We start from the raw sequence: 20,524 nt of genomic DNA on the forward strand, positions 1-20,524 counted from the left end.
AGAAGTTGGAAATACTACAAAAGAGACATGATATTAAAACTGGAGGGTTTTTTTTCTTTAAAGAAAAATCAAACACTAAGAAAAGCAGCAACAAAAATTTCATTAATTTTAATAAACAGTGTGGAAAAAGGTAATTCTTCTAGTGTTACAGAAAGAAACTGGACAGCATTAAAGTGTTTTGGTTTTTTTTATATATATTATATATATATACAAACAGTTTAACAGAAATCTCATGGGACACTTACATTTTTTGGCCTAGAAAGCGCAGGCCTTGAATATTCAGATGGATCCTCTGTTCTGATGGTCTCTACATTTGCGGTAGGGTGGGAGGGCCATAGAGACCACACACAGGCTAGTTCCACTGTGGCTCAGAGTGAGCTGCTTGTGCCAACAAGACAACTCTTGTATGTACAAGAAGCAAGAACAGGTGTGTGTAGGGGCAAACTTACACTTATGCAGAATTTGGGCTGAAGTACAGAGAGAACACTGCAACTCCCCACCACTATATAGATTCCAGTTACCCCAATTACCCCCTCGCTTTACAATGCCTGTGCCGAACTATCTCCTCTCCTGCTAAGCCTTCATGACTGGTTGCTAGACCAAGTATTACTCCTATTCTGATTTTATTTATCACATTCTCTCAAGACTGGCTAATCCTACCCAGCGAACGTAGGATTTTTGATAAATGGTTATTTGCAGCTAGTAATAAAAAAAAAAAAAAAGGGTTGACGCATAGAATTCCTTTATAATGGCTACAAGTACCCCTTTGGTGTCTATCATTATCTATCAGTTACATGTTTTACTAGATGAAATTCCTCACGCACATGCCTCAACATCCATGAAGTATGTAAATGACAGAATAAGCCCAAACAAGGAAGAAAAAAAAAAAAAAGAGACAGGAAGCTCAGCAGCAGATCAATAAGCAAGACAAGCTGCCTCAAGTAAAGCAAGCATTAGTCAGATGAGAGGATATTGTGAGGCCTGCCACATGTCCAAGACTGTCTAAACAGCCCACGCTCTGGGAATCTAGCCTGGCTGCAGCTTTGGGTCATGCAGGGTTAGAATCAAGATCAGGTCATTTAATTTTTGTTATTCCATAAAACCTTTTTATAAGTCACTCATGCCTTGTGGTTTTATTCATAGGGCCCTCTGATAGGATTACCAGCAAAAAAAATGTTTTCTTTTCAAGATGATTACTGTTCATAAGCATCTCTCTCACTTACTACTGCAGGCTGCAATATCGGAAGCAGCAGGTTTTAAAGAGCAGTCCTTTTTTATTTTTAATGTGGTTTTGCAGTAGTGAGAACTGGAGAAATGGCATGCCTGCAAGATCCCAACCTCCTGCGGGCCAAGACAGCAGTGCGCATTTAGAGGAACAATCTGTAAAAGTAAAATCTCCTTTAATGAGCTGAGCAATGGTAGTGCCTTTCATCCTGAAATAAACTTGGCTCCTGGTGGCTTCTATTCCTGTTTAACCCAAGGAGAAAATATGATCTGCAACAACACACTGATATTTTACCATCCTGCATACCCTTTTTATTATTGTCATCGGGTGATGCTATGGCTCAGTCTGCACACACGTAAATCATGCTTTGGACCAGAACCTTGTCCTTCTACACGTGGCAGTGCTTAGGACTGTTTTTCATCTGGTCCTGAAGCCATCTTCTAGTTGCCATCCATCCGTGCAAATTTCACTTTACCATTGCATCAACAAGCGAACCCCTCTGAAAAGGCATAAAAGGAACGGCACTTTAGGAGGTCCTGCTCTACAGTCTGGCTGTGGGAATGGATGCTACAGCTAAAAGCTGTTAAAAATCCCTGCGGGTGCCACCATATATGAAAGGCCAGGGAGGCTAAGAGAGGGAGAGAGGATGTGTATGATGGGGATGCGGTTTTGAAATGCACCAACTCAAAGTAAGTTTCAACTCTTGAACAAATACCAGCCATTGTGCCAGGAGTGGCATCCTATGGTCAGATATTACCCCAAATATGAAACGGCCATTGTGTCTCAGAGCCCTGGCCACTGCCCATGGCTCAGGTGAAGGGCAACTTTCCTTGATTTGTTGAAAATGTATATTTTATTCAGTTTTTCAAAAGAATAAGTGCAATCTCAATAACAGGAAAAACAGACCATGCTTTCTCATTTTTAAAACTAACATATACAAAGAACAGGAGAGGACACACTTTGGGTACTGCAACTCTCTTTGAAATTACAGGCAATCAGCAAGTAAGCATGAGCAAGAGGAAAGCATAGGGTTAGTTAGCACGAGACATTTGTCCAAAAGTTCAATTCCAGATTTGTTCTCAGACATTGGAACCACCAACCTATGAAGTCACAGTTCTCTAACCTGAAATTTACTCCATTTCCACCACTTAACTTGGCAAAGTCTATTTATGAAACTGTTTTCTCCTACATTTCTTTGCAGTGCTCAAACAGGGCACGCTTAATGCATTCAGAGCACCCACCGCAAAACAAGAGGTTCCGGGTTCCTTTACCCTGCAGCATCGACAGCAGCTCCTAGTGACATGGAAACCGAGTCAGTCACGGCTGCTTAAACCATCAGGTACAGCATTAACCCAGGCCTGCGCAGGCTCCATAAATATGTTCTGCACTGCACCATCTTCTCCTGCTCCCCTTATTCCTCCCCCCCCCCCCCCAACATATCAGAAAGAGGAGCATGAGGAGGGGCAGCCTTTGGGACAATTACGCCTGACTTTGGAGAAAGATCAAACATTCACTTGATGGTGGGGACTAGGAAGAAGCAGCGAGCAATTGTGGATGTCTGTTTCATAGGGGGAAGGGGTAAATGGTGACACCACCAAACCACCTCATGAAGGAAAAAGGCACTGACATTTTAGCAGGAAGTCAGCTCTGAAGCAAGCATATGCATGGCACCCTAGTGGCAGAGTCTTATAGTTCCCTTTGCCTAAAAACTCTAAGATCAGTGCTTGCTAACTTCTTTCAAATGGTAGATGTGAACAAACAGTGGCTGACTGACCTCAGGTAAGTGTGGACCAATGTTCAGGCTCTCTCTCCATCCTATCATACAGCCTTGCACATAGTCTCTAAACGCTCTGCCAACTTCAACCTCTGTGCGAGACTGAAGAAACCGTACAAACATCCTGCCTAAACAGCAACAGCCTGGCGCTCTTCTGGTTCAGTTAGATGCAAGGTGTCAATGCTGCCCTGCTGCTAGGCCGAGTCTCCCCTTCCTCCCTGCAGATCAGAAGGATGATCACAGCCGTCCGCATGCTTCCTACCCTCCCCCAGGGCACCAAGCTGCCCGACAGGCTGAAAAAGGAACTCCCCCCTGTTCCCTCAGGTTTACAGGTCGTATCTCAGCTGCGAAAGGACATGAAAACCACAGATAGCACAAATGTCACCCATTAAAGAATCCAAGCCCCAAAGAAATGAAAGCTGGCAGGGAGCAGGAAAGGCTTCTTCTCTCTCTTCAAGGTGGAATGTTCTATGTGATCCCGAGGCAGGAGTCACTGCGAAGGGAGAAAGGGTACTGAGAGCTCGACATACAAATGGATTAGGCCCAAGGTCAGCCCTGGTTGGCTGAGAGCTCAGCTCCACCAATGAGCAGCTCTGCATTAGTGCATTTTGTCTTTGTAGTATTGTAGCTGATAAGTTAAAGTGACTCTGCTCAGGGTCCTGAGACCTCCAGCAGTATGTCTCTGCAGGCAGGCAGACCGATTTTCAGTCACAGTTGAAAGCTGGATGTGGGAAGGAGCTGCCCTTGGGAAAGTGCAGAGTACCCATGTTTGTCTGACAGGCTGGTCCACGGACAAGCCATAGAAGTCACTGGCATCAACTTTGCTCAGGTTTTATTCAGTGTCCACAGGGGATCCAGCATGCTGAGGGGGTCATCACCGGTCCGTGCCCCCCGCGAAAGTCCCTCCCCATTCTGGGGCTGCAGGAAGCTCTGCTTGCTCATCTTCTGTTTCCCCATCAGAGCGCTGTCCAAGGTGAAAGCTTCCGGTGTCAGGGATGCCAAGAGCTCCAGGGAGGAGGAGGAAGGTGTTGTACTAACAGTTGACTGCTCTAACTACGCTTAGTCTATGTTTTCACACTCTCCTCTGCATGGTTTCCACTGCTCTCTATACTGGGCCCAGGACCTTCAGTGAAGGGAAGCGATGCTACAGCAGGGGGAGACTGAGGTGCAGACTCGGTGACAGCGGCGTCTGTGTGTTCGGCGAGATCTGGAGGCAGCACTGCAGCACTCAGGCCATTCACCGAATCGCTGGTCAAGGCTTGCTCCGGCAGGAAAGGCATCTGCCAGCTGGCGGAAGGCTCCATACCAGCAGACGGTCTGATGCTCAGCTTGTCTATAGTAGCCTGAATGGAGCTGATGGGCATGTCCCCTCCTAGCACAATGTCCTGTGGATCCTGCAGAGGATAGAGCTGGAAGAGAGAGAAGAAAAGTGAGTGACACAATGAGCAACTGACCCCCGATCTGGAGACAATCTGGTTCCAAATCTGTTCCTCCACACCAGGCTCCCCAAAATCATATGATATATTACTACCTCTTCTATCTTCCTCATAAAGAAAGCATTTGGCTAACCGGCAGCTTCCAATAGGTATTTCAGATAACAGCTGGTTAAGTAGAGATCTGTGATTTTTCTTCACTGACTGTACTTAAGCAACTATAACAACCGAAACCAGAAGGGCATATGAAGGAAAAGCCTCTTGTAATCACTTTTGGTGAGAGAGAGGCTACGCTTTCTGCTGTTTGGTTCATGATGAGAAGTGGGGGATGCATGCATGTGCATCTCTCTGACCCATCTTACATGCTGGCAGAGTGGAGGAGATTGACCCATCTCATGCACAGCACTAATGTTCCTTGGGACCTGATCGGAAGTGGGGGGTGTGTATGCATGCACACCTCTATCCCGCCTTACACGCTGTAATGATGGAAGGAGTACATCACATAAGCATGCACTAATGCTAACATGATCCACCTTGAAATAATATTTATGTGGAGGCAGAATATAAATTTCAATAAAATAAAAAACTGCATGCTAAGTGTGCGTAAGCAAGTGATCCATCTACTATGCCTGGCCTATACACGTGACCCACCTTGTGCGCCGCGCTGTTAAGTGGTTTGCTGGAGGACAGTGTGGTGACCCCATGTCTCTGCAGAACCTGCTCAACATGCTTCAGAACAGCTTCATAGCAGAACTTCAGATGCAGCTGAAATAGGAGGAGAGAAAAATTCACACAGGCACATACGCTTGCAAACTCTTCTGTGCTCTCATTTTGATTGGATTTTAAATCCCGAGAGGGGACACCACCTTCAGGCCACAAGAAGATCTCACCTGCTGGTTACAAAGACCTCCCACCCTCAGACCATGACAAGGCCTTTCTGCTGCCTAGCGAGACCCCTCATCCTTAGAGCTGAGAAATCCAGGTCATGTGTCAGCAGGCGTTTAAACTAGCGGATGGGGATGGCAGAAGACAGACAATGGAATTGGAAAGTTGTCCCCAACAGAGGAAGTAGGAGTAGAGATTAACAAAATAGATCAGTTCATTAGTACACTCCTAAGCAAAAGAGCCAAAAAGAAAGCCAAGAAAAGCATACAGCCAAGAGAAAAATAGCTAGAAAGCTCCAAGAACAAATGCTTGTAGTCTGGGTAATAAATTTCCAGATCTGCAGGCCTTAACGGTGGAGGCAGACTTTGATATTGTTGTTATTACAGAGCCATAATTCAGTTTGTCTCATGATTCAGATACTGCCATACCATACAATAAACTAATGAGGAAGGACAGAGATAATAGAAAAGGGGGAGGAGTAGCTCTCTAGGTCAAGAACAATATCCAAGCAGTTGAAAAACATGGTGTTTGGGGGAAAGGAAGAAGCACTGTAGGCTGTATTAGAATGAGATGATGGCACATCTATCTATATTGTTGTGGTCTACAGGCCTCAGACTCAGAGGAAGTGAACAGAGATCTAATCAAATTCATCCAAAAAGTGGGAAAGAAAGGTGAGATGTTGCTTGTCAGTGATTTTAATCTTCCAGATGTGGAGTATCCCTTTCATAGAATCTGCAAGGAGTAGAGAAACTGTGGATGCCTTTAAAGGGCTCTGCTTAGGAAAATGTGATGAACTCACTAGGGGGAAAGCAATACTGGAACTGGTACTCACAAAAAGAGAGAGTTTCTCTAATGTCTGGGTCCGTGCCCACCTGAGCACCAGGGATCATCAGACTATATGGACTGATAGAGCAGCCAAGATGAAGACAAGTCACATGAAGATCAAGGTTTTGGATTTCAAAAACACGGACTTTGGTAAAATGGGAACGTACTTTGAAAAGGAACCAGAAGGCTGGGAGAAGCTGTAATAGCAGCAGCAAATCTTTATGTAAAAAAAGTACTTAAAAGTAAGAGGGGAAAAAAACCAAATATAGTTCTCCAAAGAGGTAGCTGAAAAAATAAAGGCAAAAAGATAAGCATCCAAAAAAGTACAAAGGAACTCAAAAAGAAGACGACAAGAAAGAATATCTGGTGAAACAAAAAAAACCAAACAAAAACAACATGGAAAGAACTAAGGATAGCAAAAGCTCAAGTGGAAAATAGGATTGGCAAAGAGGTAAAGCGAGGTGACAGAACTACCAATCATTCAGAGAATAGAATACAAAACCCTGACGATCATCCATAACGCAGTACACAATACAGATAACTCTGCAGTCAGTAAAATGTTCCACCCCCACAAACCTCAACGGAACACCAGAACTTCTGACAAACGACTTCTCGAAATACCCACATATCCCATGGCAAAGCTTACGAACACCAGAAATAGAGCTCTCTCCATAGCTGGGCCAAAACTCTGGAATGCCCTTCCATACTACCTAACCAATATCATCGATAATAAAGCATTCAGAAAAGAACTGAAAACCTGGATCTTCAGCCAGACTTTCAATGATGACTTAAGCAAATTACAATTATGATGCCATAAGCCTCCCTACTTCTCCCCTCTTCTCTTTTCCGCAGATATTTACCCCTTCCTCCTCCCACTGCCTCCCCCTCTATTGTATATACCTTTCTCGTTTTTCGTTTCTATATTCATTTTCGTTATTTGGCTTAAACTATTTTAGTTATTTCCTGTTACAACCTGCTCCATGACCTGTTATATATACTTTTGTTTCACTACTTGTTCTATGTATCATTGTTTCGTTTCAATGTAAACCGGGGTGAAGGCATGCGCTAAACCTCGGTATATAAAAGCTTCAAATAAATAAATAAATTTTTCAGAAATGTCTGAGAAAGGAGGAAAGGCAGAGGGGACCCTAGATATCATCGCAGGAAAGCGGGGCTCGATCTTCTTTTAAAGTGGAGGTAAAAATGTCTTTGTTTGTGTTGTAATCCCGCTAACACCATGCTAGTGTGGGGATAATGTCCACATCTGCTAGAAGACTGAGAGATACTGAAGAGCTGAGGTCAGTGCAGGGTGATGTCAGCTTTGAAACCTGACTCAGTCTCCCATCTGCTAGCAGAGGAACACATAACCAACTGGTCCTGAGTCCATCTGGCTACACACTAGGAAATTTCTCCTGTACATGCTACCATTGCTTCAACAAGGTCATTTCTGGGAAACACAATACACCGGGCATGGTTAACGAGACATTCAGTCTGGGCTCAGATGGAAATAACCAAGCTTTCTGCCTTTTTCACTTCCCCATCAGATGAGTTATGCCAATGCTATCTTGAGCCTTTCCAACCTCCTGCTGCTTGTCTTTGATTTAAGTCCATCATTTTCGACTCCACTCATACTTAATTAATGGAATTCTGTTGAGATGTCAACAAAATTTTGACAAGCTGATTGAATAGTCTTTTTTTTTTTTACATCATCTTCTCAACTTTCAGATAGTTTTAGGAAGTGTGATTCCTTGACTGCGCATATTCTCTGATTTTATAATTGTGTGTTGGAAAGTAGACACAGTTGGAATTAATCCTATGGACAGTTTAATGTTGGAATTTAATTTTTGTCCTTCCCCAGCATTACAGATGGAATGGCTCCCCTGTGATAGGAGGCTTTGCAGCTATGGTTCTTTGGTATGGAGAAGAGATGGCTTAGAGGAAACATGGTAGAAGTTTATAAAATCATGAAGGGAAGGAAAGGTAAACCCAGGATGATTATTTTTCCTTTCAAATAATACTAAAACAAGAGGACACCCCATGAAGCTAACAATCAGGAGATGTAAAACAAATTGGAGAAGTAGTTTTCAATCTTACCCACAATCATTGGAATCTGTTGCCAGAGGACATGTCAAGGTGACTAGCAAAGCAGGGTGCTGCACGCTGCCGGAGCTGTCCACGGTTCTTAAAATAGTCAGATAGGGCTTCATTTAAAAATCTTCCCCCCCCCCCTCTTTTTTTTTTTTTTTTTTAATTAGTGCAGAGGAAAGTTTATCTTTCACCGGCCCTATGTGGACAGCTAGCCAAGGGGGATTGACTGGACCACCAGTATCATCCCAGAAGGTCACCGGGAATGTGAGCCTAGGCTGAAGATTTCAAGGAGCAAAGCCCCCCCTAAGCCGACCAGCAGAGTGAGGAGACAGGACTGTCTCCCAGAAAAATACAGAGAAATCTTTCAAAAGTAAAATTTATTTTATTTTTTTTTTTAATATAGACAAGAGCTAATACTTGCTCGATCCAGTAAAGAAAAGGAATAAGATCCCCTCAGGGACAAAAGATAAGGAGATAAGAAGGGGAACCACAGGTTCAGCTGCCTGCATCTGCTGGAGACAGATGAATACAGAAGGGATGCAGGGTAGGCTCTGTCCTGATATGAGATACCCTTTCAGTTTTGGTCTGTCTCCATCTGCTGGACAGGAGGCTCCATGGTCTGGACTGATCCGGGTACGTGCAGGGAAAGCAGGGCTTAAAAGAACATTATTAGCCAGGTAGATTAAGGAAAGCTATTGCTATCCCTGGGGAGTGAGTAACAAGAATCTACTTTTTGGGATCTGTCTGATACTTGCCACCCGGACTGGCCACTGTCAGAGATAGATGCTGGGCTTTATAGATCTTGAACAGACCCCAGCAGGGTATATCCTATATTCTTAAGTAATTTTCTGAAAACTTTACCAGCTTCGAGAACCAAGAACTCCGAGTGAATGTTGTCAGATATTCTGGGAAGCATGTACAATGCAGAAGACTCAAAATGTTCCTCTCCAAAGGCTAATTCAAAACATTTCTACCTATTGCAAGTAAGTCTAGACTGCCACTGAAGCACTGACAGTTTTTTGTAGATATGACAAACATTCTGAGAATGCCCCATTGGACACACATTTACTGACAAGTCATTTCAGTTTTCAATCAAGTTGCTTCTGCTTAATCAATCTGCCTGTACATTTTATTTGCCCAGCATATGGGTCACCAGCCCAGCCCTCCACCAGATTCCCATGCGGTCAGGCACATTCTCTGTAGGGACAGCTCACTACTGCAGCAATTTAAGCTCCCCTGCCAGCTCATCAGAGAAGGATGGTCCACAATGTATGAAAACTCGGGCGTCTCAAGTGTAGGATGTGCTTCAAAGAAAGAAATCACTGCCATGTTCTTACTGCTTTTTACAGTTAATAGAAAGGAAATTGACAGGTCAGAAAAGATTCCTTTCACTGCATTTCTTCCATGCACAAACCAACTGAGAATTGAAGGAGAGCAGAAACTCAACCAAAACACTCAAAGCAGCAGGAACTCAGAGCTTCATTGGTCTCCCCTGAAAAATCAGAGGGCAGACTTCCAGGTCCTGACTGGTGTGGGGAGAATGCTATAGAAAATTATTTGTCCTGGGTCCAAGTCTATGGCAGCACTGAGATGCAACTCTAGGTATTCCCGATACCTAACTAGCAAGTTCTAAACAATGGACTCCAGGTAACAAACATACATAGTGGTTAACTGAGAAGAAAAAAATCCATTCTCTCTGAGTCTTTGTTCTAATCCCAGCTCTGAAACAGATGCTCTCTGAGGCTTGTCACTTTATCTCTGTGCCTCAGAATCTATCCAGAGTAGAACAATGAAGTTACATTGCAAGACAGAAAAGCAGTTCAAAGTACTTTATGGATATAAGGTACCATTACTGCAGAATCTTAGAAAGATGGCCTTTGGCCTGTTTGTACTTTTTCTAATTCTAAGCTAAGCTCAATGTGCAGGTCTCAGAGTTAACCAGAAATGGTTTTCTATGCTGTAAACTACAGAACCTCTGCTAAACTGAAGCCAAAGTCAATGTTCTACCCTGACCAGAGCTAACAAACCAGAACGGTTAGCAGTAAAACGTTTAGAGATGTAAAGGCTGTATGCAGGAATAAAATTATTAGGGATGTGACACGGTTTTTTTGTTTTGTTTCAGTGAGTGCCCACTAAATGTTTCCATTTAGTGTGCACTAATTAGAAATTAGTGCACACTAAAAATTAATGAAAAAAAACTGTGAAAAAAAATGACATGAAATAGCAAAAATTATAATTCATAGAATACAGAATCTGCTAGAAATATAGATAACTAACAGAGCTTTTACTGGTCAGAATCTGAGTTTTACCTTATATGGAAATACATCATGTTGTAAGTAAAACCACCCAGAGGTGCAAAGCTCCAATTAATAATTATATACTATGTAATAAGCTACTGTTTAATATTGAATAATATACTATGTAATAAGCTACTGTTTAATCTACCTTATAAATGGGCTCTGACCGACGGCCCGCAAATGCGCAGTAGAGAGCAACTCTACCGCGCATGCGCAGGCAAGGGAGCATGTCGATCAGAGCAGAGTGGCGCCGGGAGGAAATGGAGCCGCGCGAGTGCCGCGGCGAGGCGCGCACGCGTGCGAGAGAGAGAGAGAGCCGTGGCTCTGACGGACAGAGAGAGCACGTCGGTCAGAGCGGAGCGGCGGTGGGAGGAAATGGAGCCATGTGAGGGCTTTGGCGAGGCACGCGCGCGCACGAGAGAGAGAGAGACCCCGCGGCTCTGTCAGACGTGCATGCAAGATGAGTGCAAAGGGACAGAGGGTGGAGGGGGAAGAGGATAGTAAAAGAAAGGGGAGGGCCAGAAGAGGAGAAGTGGGAGAATAAGGAAGAGAAGGGTGCTGAGTAAGTGAGGGAAAGGGGAGTGTAATGAAGAATGAGGAGAGAGGGAGGCTGCAGGGGCAGACCAGCGGGGAATAGAATGGGAAGGGGCTGCAGGGGAGGACCTGTGGAAGAAAGGAGGAACATTGGGAGGATGAGAGATGAGGAGGAGCAGTGGGAAGGTGGGAGGGGGTTGGGGAGATGGGGGAGCTGGAGGAGGGAGCATTGAGTGCAAGGGGGGTGCAAAGGGAGAGAGGGTGGAGGGGGAAGAGGATAGTAAGAGGAAAGGGGAGGGCCAGAGGAGGAGGAGTGGGAGAATAAGGAAGAGTGAGGAGCAGTGAGGGAAAAGGGAGTGTAATAGAAGAGTGAGGGGAGAGGGGGGCTGCAGGGGCAGACCAGCGGGTGATAGAATGGGAAGGGGCTGCAGGAGAGGACCTGTGGAAGAAAGGAGGAACTTTGGGAGAATGAGAGATGAGGAGGAGCAGTGGGAAAGTGAGAGGGGGTTGGGGAGATGGGACAGCAGAAGAGGAGAGGGGAGCTGGAGGAGGGAGCATTGAGTGCAAGGGTAGAGCAAAGGGAGAGAAGGTGGAGGGGGAAAGAGTACACATCCGGACACCTCCACACACAACACTTAGCTGGCATTTGGAACAAACATCTCGCCCGTTTAACGGGCTTAACGGCTTGTATTGAATAACTGAAATGATATATGGATCTGCATTTCCTGATTTCTTTAAACTGGCTATGACTATCTCTTTGCATGCAAGTAAAATAGAAGAAGTATTACATGTGGTTATTGTCCAATATTTCCAATAGTTTTTTTATAGCACCTAGTTGGGGGAAAGTCAGATTCAGCAATATAAATCAAAGTCTTGTAACAACAAACAATGTGAAATGCATTTCCTCTTTCTTAAGACCTGATGGAAAGCAGCTGACAGGGCATTAAACAAGTATTCAACTCCAGACCATTATCATTGCTATGATGCACGAAATTCCATATAAATGAATATAAACAGGTTTTTAGCTTCATATACATTAACTCATTTCTGCATTCAGTTTATATGACAGTCCTGTCCTAGTATTCTGAGCATGCCCCCTCACAATTCTAATATAAAGTATGACTTCCGCAGTGTGGGACAGCACATTACATTAAACCATACAGTACCTTCTCCTGGAGCATGTGCTTCCTCTGTTGTCTCATCCTCTTCACCAGCTGAACCAGATCTGGGATCCCGATGCCAGCCTCCACCTCCTGTAATGCTGCGTACGTAAGGCAGAAAGCCCCTGTCCTTCCAACTCCAGAGCTGGTGGGAAGATACCAGGTTACACTGTTATAAACATTGTACGCTTTGGTTTTTAAGGTCATGTCTTCTTTCTGTAGGGCACCTATATCAGGAGGCTCCGGCTCCACCAACTGTCAGAGGTCTGGAAGTGACCTTGCTCCAGGCGGAACCTTTAAATGCCAAGTGTGCGAGGATAACCTGCAGTTGGCAGCTGTCTATCCTTTTTCCATTTAGTGCAAGCACATCAACTCTGCAGGAAGCAGGAACCCCACAGGAGACTTACCATCAGCTTTTAAGGCTCATTGGAGTGATCCGTATTATCTGGGAAAGGGAACATACAATGATGTATCTCCCAGAAGAACCACAGTTTATAACTTATTGTAATATCTTGTGGTATATCATAAAATGTTCAGCAGTAGCTCTCAAATGATCATGGATCCACTGGTTTCAAGTTTAGTATCAGAAAAAAAGGCACAGGCTACAGAACATATCTAAGCGCCTCTAAACTATAGGAAATGAAAGGAAGCACGGCATAAGCAAAGGATCCTTAATGTGAGGATAACCCCTGAGATCGGGTAAGCCCTGTGGTATCGTATCAGGCATGGGCAGCCTAGACTATATCATTGGCCATCAATTGCTGTGTTTCTATCAATTTGCTTTACTGTTGAGTTTATTTACTAAAAATATTTATATTCCGCAAATAATGGTCCAACATGCTATGCAGAAATTTCAGGAGAGCTCATGGTTTCGACTACACCTCTAATGGATGAGCAACGTCTCTTCCAAAACGGGCATATTGCAGGCCAACATGAGAACGTGCCACCAATCTGAGTTTCCCTTGCTACTGCCTGAAGGGGAAAGATGCAGGGTGCAGCGTGTGCATATTGACTCCCAGGGAAAATTCCTGGTACTGTATATTGCAGATAGGAAGACAAAGAATGGAGAGAGACAAGCTACATCACAGCTGTGAAAAACATACCTATAATGTTGAGGAAAGATGGTAAGAGTGACACTACCTACTGGGGACATGGAGTAAAAACAGGTAGGGTGGACTACCTGCAATGAACCACTATGGTGGTACAGAGTGGGAATGGGTGATGAATGGATGGGATGACTACCATCTGTGCATCAACACAGGGGTATAAAGTATGAAGCCCTGACAGGAAGGAATGGGAGTAGGTGAAGGATGGAAAGGAATGACTTTACCAATCGTGCATCATGAAACAGGTATAGAGTGCAAGAGCAGGTGGAGGCGCAATACATGTGACTTTACAGTCACTTCACCATGACAGGGATATAGAAAGGGAGTGGATGGTGAATGAGGAGTTGATTTCTCTGCAGTACAGCATGCTGGTAATATGGAAGGGAGGATAGGAAGGCGTGTCTTTACCTGCAGTGGACCACGATAGGGGTATGAAGGGGACGCTGGTGCAGATAATGACCGTGCACTTCCTGGATGAATCGCAGCAGGTTCCCTTTACTGTCTGGCAGTCCCCTGCAAGAGAAAAACCAGCTAATGATGAAAACAACATCAAGCTGACAGAAGAAATTTCTATTCAAGCACATTTCTCAGCATAATCAGTTAGCGACCAGCTACAACTGAGTTTCATTTTAAAGGCTTTGTTCTGCCTTGAAACATGTAGCATAGATGACCCTCTTCCCCAACTCTGTGGGAACACGTACAGCTCTGGCCAGGAAGTGAACTGCAGGTGGATGATGGTTCGTTTCAGGCTCTGGTCCCGATACTGAAGTGTGATCATCCTCTCCACATGTGTCTGCACCATTTTGTGGCTTGTCAAAGTTAGTGTGATTGGTCCTTGCACCATGGGCTGTCCTCGCTCTGTTGGGAAGTAGCGGACAACCTTTTGCTTTAAAAATAAATAAAAAAAGAATGAAATAGATAGATATGTAGTGAAGCATCGTTTATTCTTCAGTAAAGACCTGTAAGTTCACATGACCAGAAGGAAAAGTTCGTACTCCTACCCATCTAACTTTGCCTCAATGACCAGCATATGCAAATACATCTCATCTGTGGAAAAGTACAATACAACAAACTCACCTGGAACTTCCACTATTAACAGTGCAACTACCCAGTCAATCACCTGAATGCTGAAAAGGCCGCCTTCAGACATTACCTTGAGAGGGGAAGCGATGCACACAGCTGTCTATAGCTTCACTAACTGCTGTATGCCTTTGCTGATACTATTAAACAATGGCTGCCCCATGGCCAATTAGCCATACAAAGAATTCCCCAGCTTCAGATGCAATTCTCTCTGCACAGCAACTGAGTGTTTACAGAATGGACTTTCAACCATGAACTCAGACACAGAGCATATTCAGGCAGATAAGCAACTGCAGCTCCTATGTGGTTGGCCAATTTTCTCTTCTAGTTACAAAACTGTGGATGCTACTTGATCTTCGGTTTTGACTTTCATTCTGCAGCAAAGGATCCTCTGTAGTTATCCCAGGCTTTCTGGAATTCTCTTACTGTTTTTACCTCTACCCCTCCCACCGGGGGACTATTCCATGCATCCACCACCTTTTCTGTGAAATATTTCCTAATATTATTCCCAAGTCTACCCCCACTCCCAATACTGTGATCTTTTGTTATAAAACATCTTTTCCACTGAGAAAGGTTTGCTTCTGATATATTATTTGTTCTTGCAAGTATCCTCTCCTTTAGAAAAAATAAATAGAATTATTTGGATTTTAGCGAAGGTTTCAACATTATCCCATACAGAAAACTCATAAATAAACTAAGCCACTTAGGGGGGGTGTCCCAAGGAGGTAGACTGAATTAGAAACTGGTTGAGTGATAACGAAGAATGGTGGCAAATGGGTTTCACTTTGAGGAAAGGATGATAAGTGAAGTGTCTCAAGGATCTGTCTTAAGCCAGATTCTGTTCAGTATCTTTGTGAGAGTGATATAGCAGATGTCTTAAAAGGAAAAGGAAAATTGGTTCTTACCTGCTAATTTTCATTCCTGGAATACCGCAGATCAGTTCAGACTCCTGGGTTTTGCCTCCCTGCCGGCAGATGGAGACGGAGATAGTTTCACTGACACATAACCTAGTGTGCCACTTGCAGTCCCTCAGTATTGACCTGTTCCCAAATCAAGATAATGTCAAATGTACCCTGCACTAAGAACTTTGAATTCTACCTCCCACACCGAACATGAGGAAGGGGAAGTTGTAAACAAAAATGTAAATTTATTAACATGAACAAAGTAGAACAACATTGAGATTATCAACAACTCTGCATTATATACAAAATATCGGTACAAGCGGAGGCCTCTTCTTCCTCCAATGGGTGAGTCTCTGGACTGATCTGTGGTATTCCGGGACTGAAAATTAACAGGGGATGTACCTAAGCTCCCCTAAACAGGATGGGACCTCGAGAGTGCCGCTCGTAAAACAATAACATCAAAGTCCACTCTCACCAAAGCCCATGGAATCTGGAGCCCAGACAACCAAGTGATAATGTCTGGCAAAAGTGTGCCAAGACTTTCAAGTAGCTGCCCTGCAAACCCTCCTGTGAAGACACCTGTTGGGACTTACCCAAGAGGATGACAGAGAACAAGTTAAGTGAGCTCTTAAACCCTCAGGCACAGGACGACCCTTACAAAAATAATCCGAGCCAACAGCCTCTTTTAGTCAACGCACAATCGTAGCTTTTGAAGCTTTGCAATCCTCTTTTGGAGCGGTGCACAGCACGAAGAGGTGATCTGTTCTTTGAAAATCATTACTAACCTTAAGATACCTCAATAATGCTCATCTTACAGCCAACCCTCGAAGCTCTTTTGTGTGAGACACTGACAAATCCAAATCCAGAAAGGTCAGAAGTTCCACAGTTTGCCTAAGATGGAACACTAAAACAACTTTTAGCAGAAAGGAAGGCACTGTGCATAACAATACCCCAGGATCTTACATCGTGCGCAAAAGGATCTTGGCACGACAAAGCTAGAAGCTCTGAGATTCTCCTGGCTGAACAAATGGCCACCAGAAAAACTAATCTTTAGAGTTAGTTCCTTCATGGTAGCCCTCTGCAGTGACTCAAAACAGAGTATCACACGTTCTTCTAAACACATTCCTCTAAGCATCAGATTAAGGGTCCAAGAGGGACAGATCTTCCTTACTGGCAGACACAAAGTCTGCACTCCTCAAAGAAAATTCATCACATCCAGATTGGCAGACAGAGGATATCCCTGAAAAGCTGTCACCTGCTCCAAATGGTGTACCATCCAAAGAATCAACTCCTAGGCTCCTGAGCTACTGCTCAGCTCTTGGCTTCACCCTGCCGGTTGATGTAGGCCACCGTCGTTGTATTGTCTGACAGAACCTAAACAGGACAGTCGCATAACAGTGGTAGAATCCGCATGGATCAGCTGTGTAACCATGGCAGAAAGGGAAGCAACGCGAAGAACTACTCTTGTTTCTAACTGAATGATAGACCATGTCGTCTCCTTCTTTGACCACTGGCCCTGTACTGACTGATCCTGACACACTGTCCCCCAGTCAGAAAGGCTGGCATCGGTGGTGACTATCACTCTATCCAGAACCTCAAATTTTACACCACGCTCCAGACTGACACAAATAAGCCACCAGGGAAGATGAAACTGTTCTGAAAACAGGTTCCACTGGGAGAGAAGAGCTCTTTGAAGAAATCGCAAAAGTACAAAACCCAGGGCACCAGAGCTCCAACGTCAAAAGCCATAGAGCCCAGGACCGGTAAATAGCCCCAGACCCTGGGCATGGAAAGCACCAACAGGGGACAAATCTGACCCTGTACCATCAGCATTGATACACTCTTCCTTTCCGTGTGTCAAACTGAACCCCCAGATACTCCAGGGTTTGAGAGGGAACAAGATGGCTCTTTGCCAGATTTACAATCCAGCCCAGGGACCATAACTGCAGCATACCTGCTACACTGCCTGCTGACAGATATGGATGAGCCCGTCATCCAGATAAAGATGCACCAACACATCTTATCTCATAAGAACATAAGGAAATGCCATACTGGGTCAGACCAAGGGTCCATCAAGCCCAGCATCCTGTTTCCAACAGTGGCCAATCCAGGCCATAAGAACCTGGCAAGTACCCAAAAAAAGTCTATTCCATGTTACCATTGCTAATGGCAGTGGCTATTCTCTAAGTGAACTTAATAGCAGGTAATGGACTTCTCCTCCAAGAACTTATCCAATCCTTTTTTAAACACAGCTATACTAACTGCACTAACCACATCCTTGGCAACAAATTCCAGAGTTTAATTGTGCATTGAGTAAAAAAGAACTTTCTCCGATTAGTTTTAAATGTGCCCCATGCTAACTTCATGGAGTGCCCCCTAGTCTTTCTACTATCCGAAAGAGTAAATAACTGATTCACATCTATCCGTTCTAGACCTCTCATGATTTTAAACACCTCTATCATATCCCCCCTCAGTCGTCTCTTCTCCAAGCTGAAAAGTCCTAACCTCTTTAGTCTTTCCTCATAAGGGAGTTGTTCCATTCCCCTTATCATTTTGGTAGCCCTTCTCTGTACCTTCTCCATCGCAATTATATCTTTTTTGAAATGCGGCGACCAGAATTGTACGCAGTATTCAAGGTGCGGTCTCACCATGGAGCGATACAGAGGCATTATGACATTTTCCATTTTATTCACCATTCCCTTTCTAATAATTCCCAACATTCTATTTGCTTTTTTGACTGCCGCAGCACACTGTACCGACGATTTCAATGTGTTATCCACCTAGATCTCTTTCTTGGGTTGTAGCACCTAATATGGAACCCAACATTGTGTAATTATAGCATGGGTTATTTTTCCCTATATGTATCACCTTGCACTTATCCACATTAAATTTCATCTTGAGGGTCTCTGCCACCCACACCATCACTTTGAATGTACGCAAAGCCATTGCCAACCTGAAACGAACAGCCCAAAACTGAAAATGTTCCCCTAGGATCACGAACCTCCAAAAACAAACTGCTGGTGCTCCGGACTGATGGCTATGTGCAGATATGCCTCTGTCAAGTCCAGAGACTCCAAGAACTCTTCATTGCATACCGCCGCTATGACTGACCGCAAAGTCTCCATTCAATAATATGGAACCTTGAGGGCTGCATTTATCTAGTTTAAATTCAAAACCAGATGAAACATTCCCACCATTTCTTTTTGGCACCATGAAATAAATGGAATACCTTCCTGTTCTTTACTCGATAAAGGAACCAACACTATAGCCCCCAGATGCTGCAAGTGATCTCCTGTCTCCCAAACAACTAACCACTTGGCAAGGCATGGGGAATACAAAGGGAAACCATGTAAGCCTGTCATATTGGCCAAGCAATTCTAATGTGTAGCTTTTTTTTTTTTTTTTTTTATAACACTTAGGACCCCACTGGTCTGTAGTAAATTTTGGCCCACTCCTTGTAAGAGAGCACTAAATGCCCTCCAATGGACAGAACTGAAGAGTGGACCATCCTTCATTTCATTGCGAGGACTTTGTACCTCTAGTGCCTGGACCAGGTTATATTCTCAGGATGGCTTCCGTCCACTCCGAAAAGACTCTTCCCCAGGACTGTGCTCTGTCTGAATTTTGCTTCCGAGAACCTTTAGTCTGATGAAAACTCTTATTGTACTCTGGAAGCTTAAGGACTTAGGACTCTCCTAAATGCTTAATTATTTGTTTCAAGTCCTCTCCGAACAATAGCTAGCTGTTAAATGGAAGAGCATCCAGCTGAGATTTGAACCAAACATCTGCTGACCAGTTTCGTAACCACAGTAATCTTCTGGTCGGCATCGCAGATGACATAATCCTAGAAAATGTCCTGATCGGGTCATCTGCCCTCATAAGCCACAAACTTTGCTAAGCATTCAGTCTAACTCATGGGCGCCACAGACAGCTTGCGGTTCCTGCAACTGCTGGACCCAGTGCAGGCATGCGTTCTGCATAAAACTGCTGTCAATCGCAGTCCTTATGCCCAGGACCGAAACCTCAAAGATCTTCATGAGTTGAATTTCCCTTCATGAGTTGAATCTCCAACTTGCGATGTTGAACATTTCTTAAAGCGGCTGACCAGAATTTTTGATTACCACCAACACTGAAGCATCGACCCTAGGTGGTGACAAAAGCTCCAGCCTTTAAGGCAGATTTAGGGGTGTTCCATTCCCAAATTACCAACTTCTTTACTGACTTGTGAAAGGGAAAGGCCTTTGTTGGTCCCCACAATCTGTCCAATACTGATCCACCTCATCAGACTCCTCATTTGAAACCCTGATTCCAAGCTCCTTCAGGACATGCGGAATCAAAGTCCGGACCAAACATCTGCAAATCAGAATGCTCATCAGAGCTTCAAGTTGACACTAAACAGCCCATCCTCAACAGAAAGCCTGCCCCTTTGAGATAAAGAGCTTCAAGCAATTGCGCCGTCAAAGCAATGCCTATGGGCGAAGTGCATCTCCGGACAAAAACCGCATTCGCCATGCCCACCAGAGGAGAATCTAGCAGTCCTGCCCCTTTGGGCGAGAGAGAAGTGCCACAAACTCCTACTGGATTCATTAGACCGCACTATCAGGAGGTTTGTACCAAAGAGGGAACCAAGCGCTCTCTCGAGAGCACCATCGTAGGAATGCCATAATAGCAGAGAACTAAACCAGCAGAAGTGGTCCCTCAAAGCCAGCCCCCTAATCTGCTGAAAAGGAGAATTCTCTTTGGGATTAACCTGTTGCACCCTGATCTACTCTTCTCCCCGCTGGAGGAAGATTCTTAGGATCTTCCAATAGCCAGAGACATTAAAAATGGCTGTTGGCCACTTCCCTCTGGACTTTACCAGGAGAGAGAGAGAGAAAAATTGCCACCTGCCAGCCTGTGGTGGCTGAGTGATGAATCCTCTGCAGGGAACCATCTTTCTCCTGCAGGTTATAACTGGAGGCACTGAACCTGCCCCACAGACCCTGCCTCCCTGCTTTTATTGGGTGTGATTATTATGGTGGGAACCTGTGTCAAGTATCCGTGGAACAACTCCTCCCCGCTCTCTGCAGGAGCGCTGTCCCTTCAGCCATGACGATGAGAGGAAAACTCCGTAACCACACCCTTGGCTTTGCTTCCCATAGAAGCTATTCTAAATTTAACTGCATGCGCTGAGAGCATCTACTTGCCATGATATTGCTGGCCTCCTTTCTGAGCA

General features: G+C 44.5%; 1 protein-coding gene across 2 annotated transcripts in view; it reads right to left on the reverse strand.

Annotated features, from left to right (window-relative positions):
* Nucleotides 1-620: 620 nt before the first annotated feature.
* Nucleotides 621-20,524, reverse strand: part of PTPN23 (protein tyrosine phosphatase non-receptor type 23) — a 227,711-nt gene continuing 207,807 nt past the window's right edge. For both annotated transcript variants that reach the window (XM_029588197.1, XM_029588198.1), the window contains 5 exons: nucleotides 14,029-14,213; nucleotides 13,736-13,840; nucleotides 12,228-12,366; nucleotides 5,084-5,197; nucleotides 621-4,408 (listed from right to left, as the gene is read on the reverse strand). In XM_029588197.1, the coding sequence (XP_029444057.1) occupies nucleotides 4,064-4,408; nucleotides 5,084-5,197; nucleotides 12,228-12,366; nucleotides 13,736-13,840; nucleotides 14,029-14,213 (888 nt within the window). In that variant the 3' untranslated portion in view covers nucleotides 621-4,063. The remainder of the gene's footprint in view (nucleotides 4,409-5,083; nucleotides 5,198-12,227; nucleotides 12,367-13,735; nucleotides 13,841-14,028; nucleotides 14,214-20,524) is intronic.

This window comes from Rhinatrema bivittatum, chromosome 2, assembly GCF_901001135.1.
Source record: "Rhinatrema bivittatum chromosome 2, aRhiBiv1.1, whole genome shotgun sequence".
NCBI lineage: Eukaryota > Metazoa > Chordata > Amphibia > Gymnophiona > Rhinatrematidae > Rhinatrema > Rhinatrema bivittatum.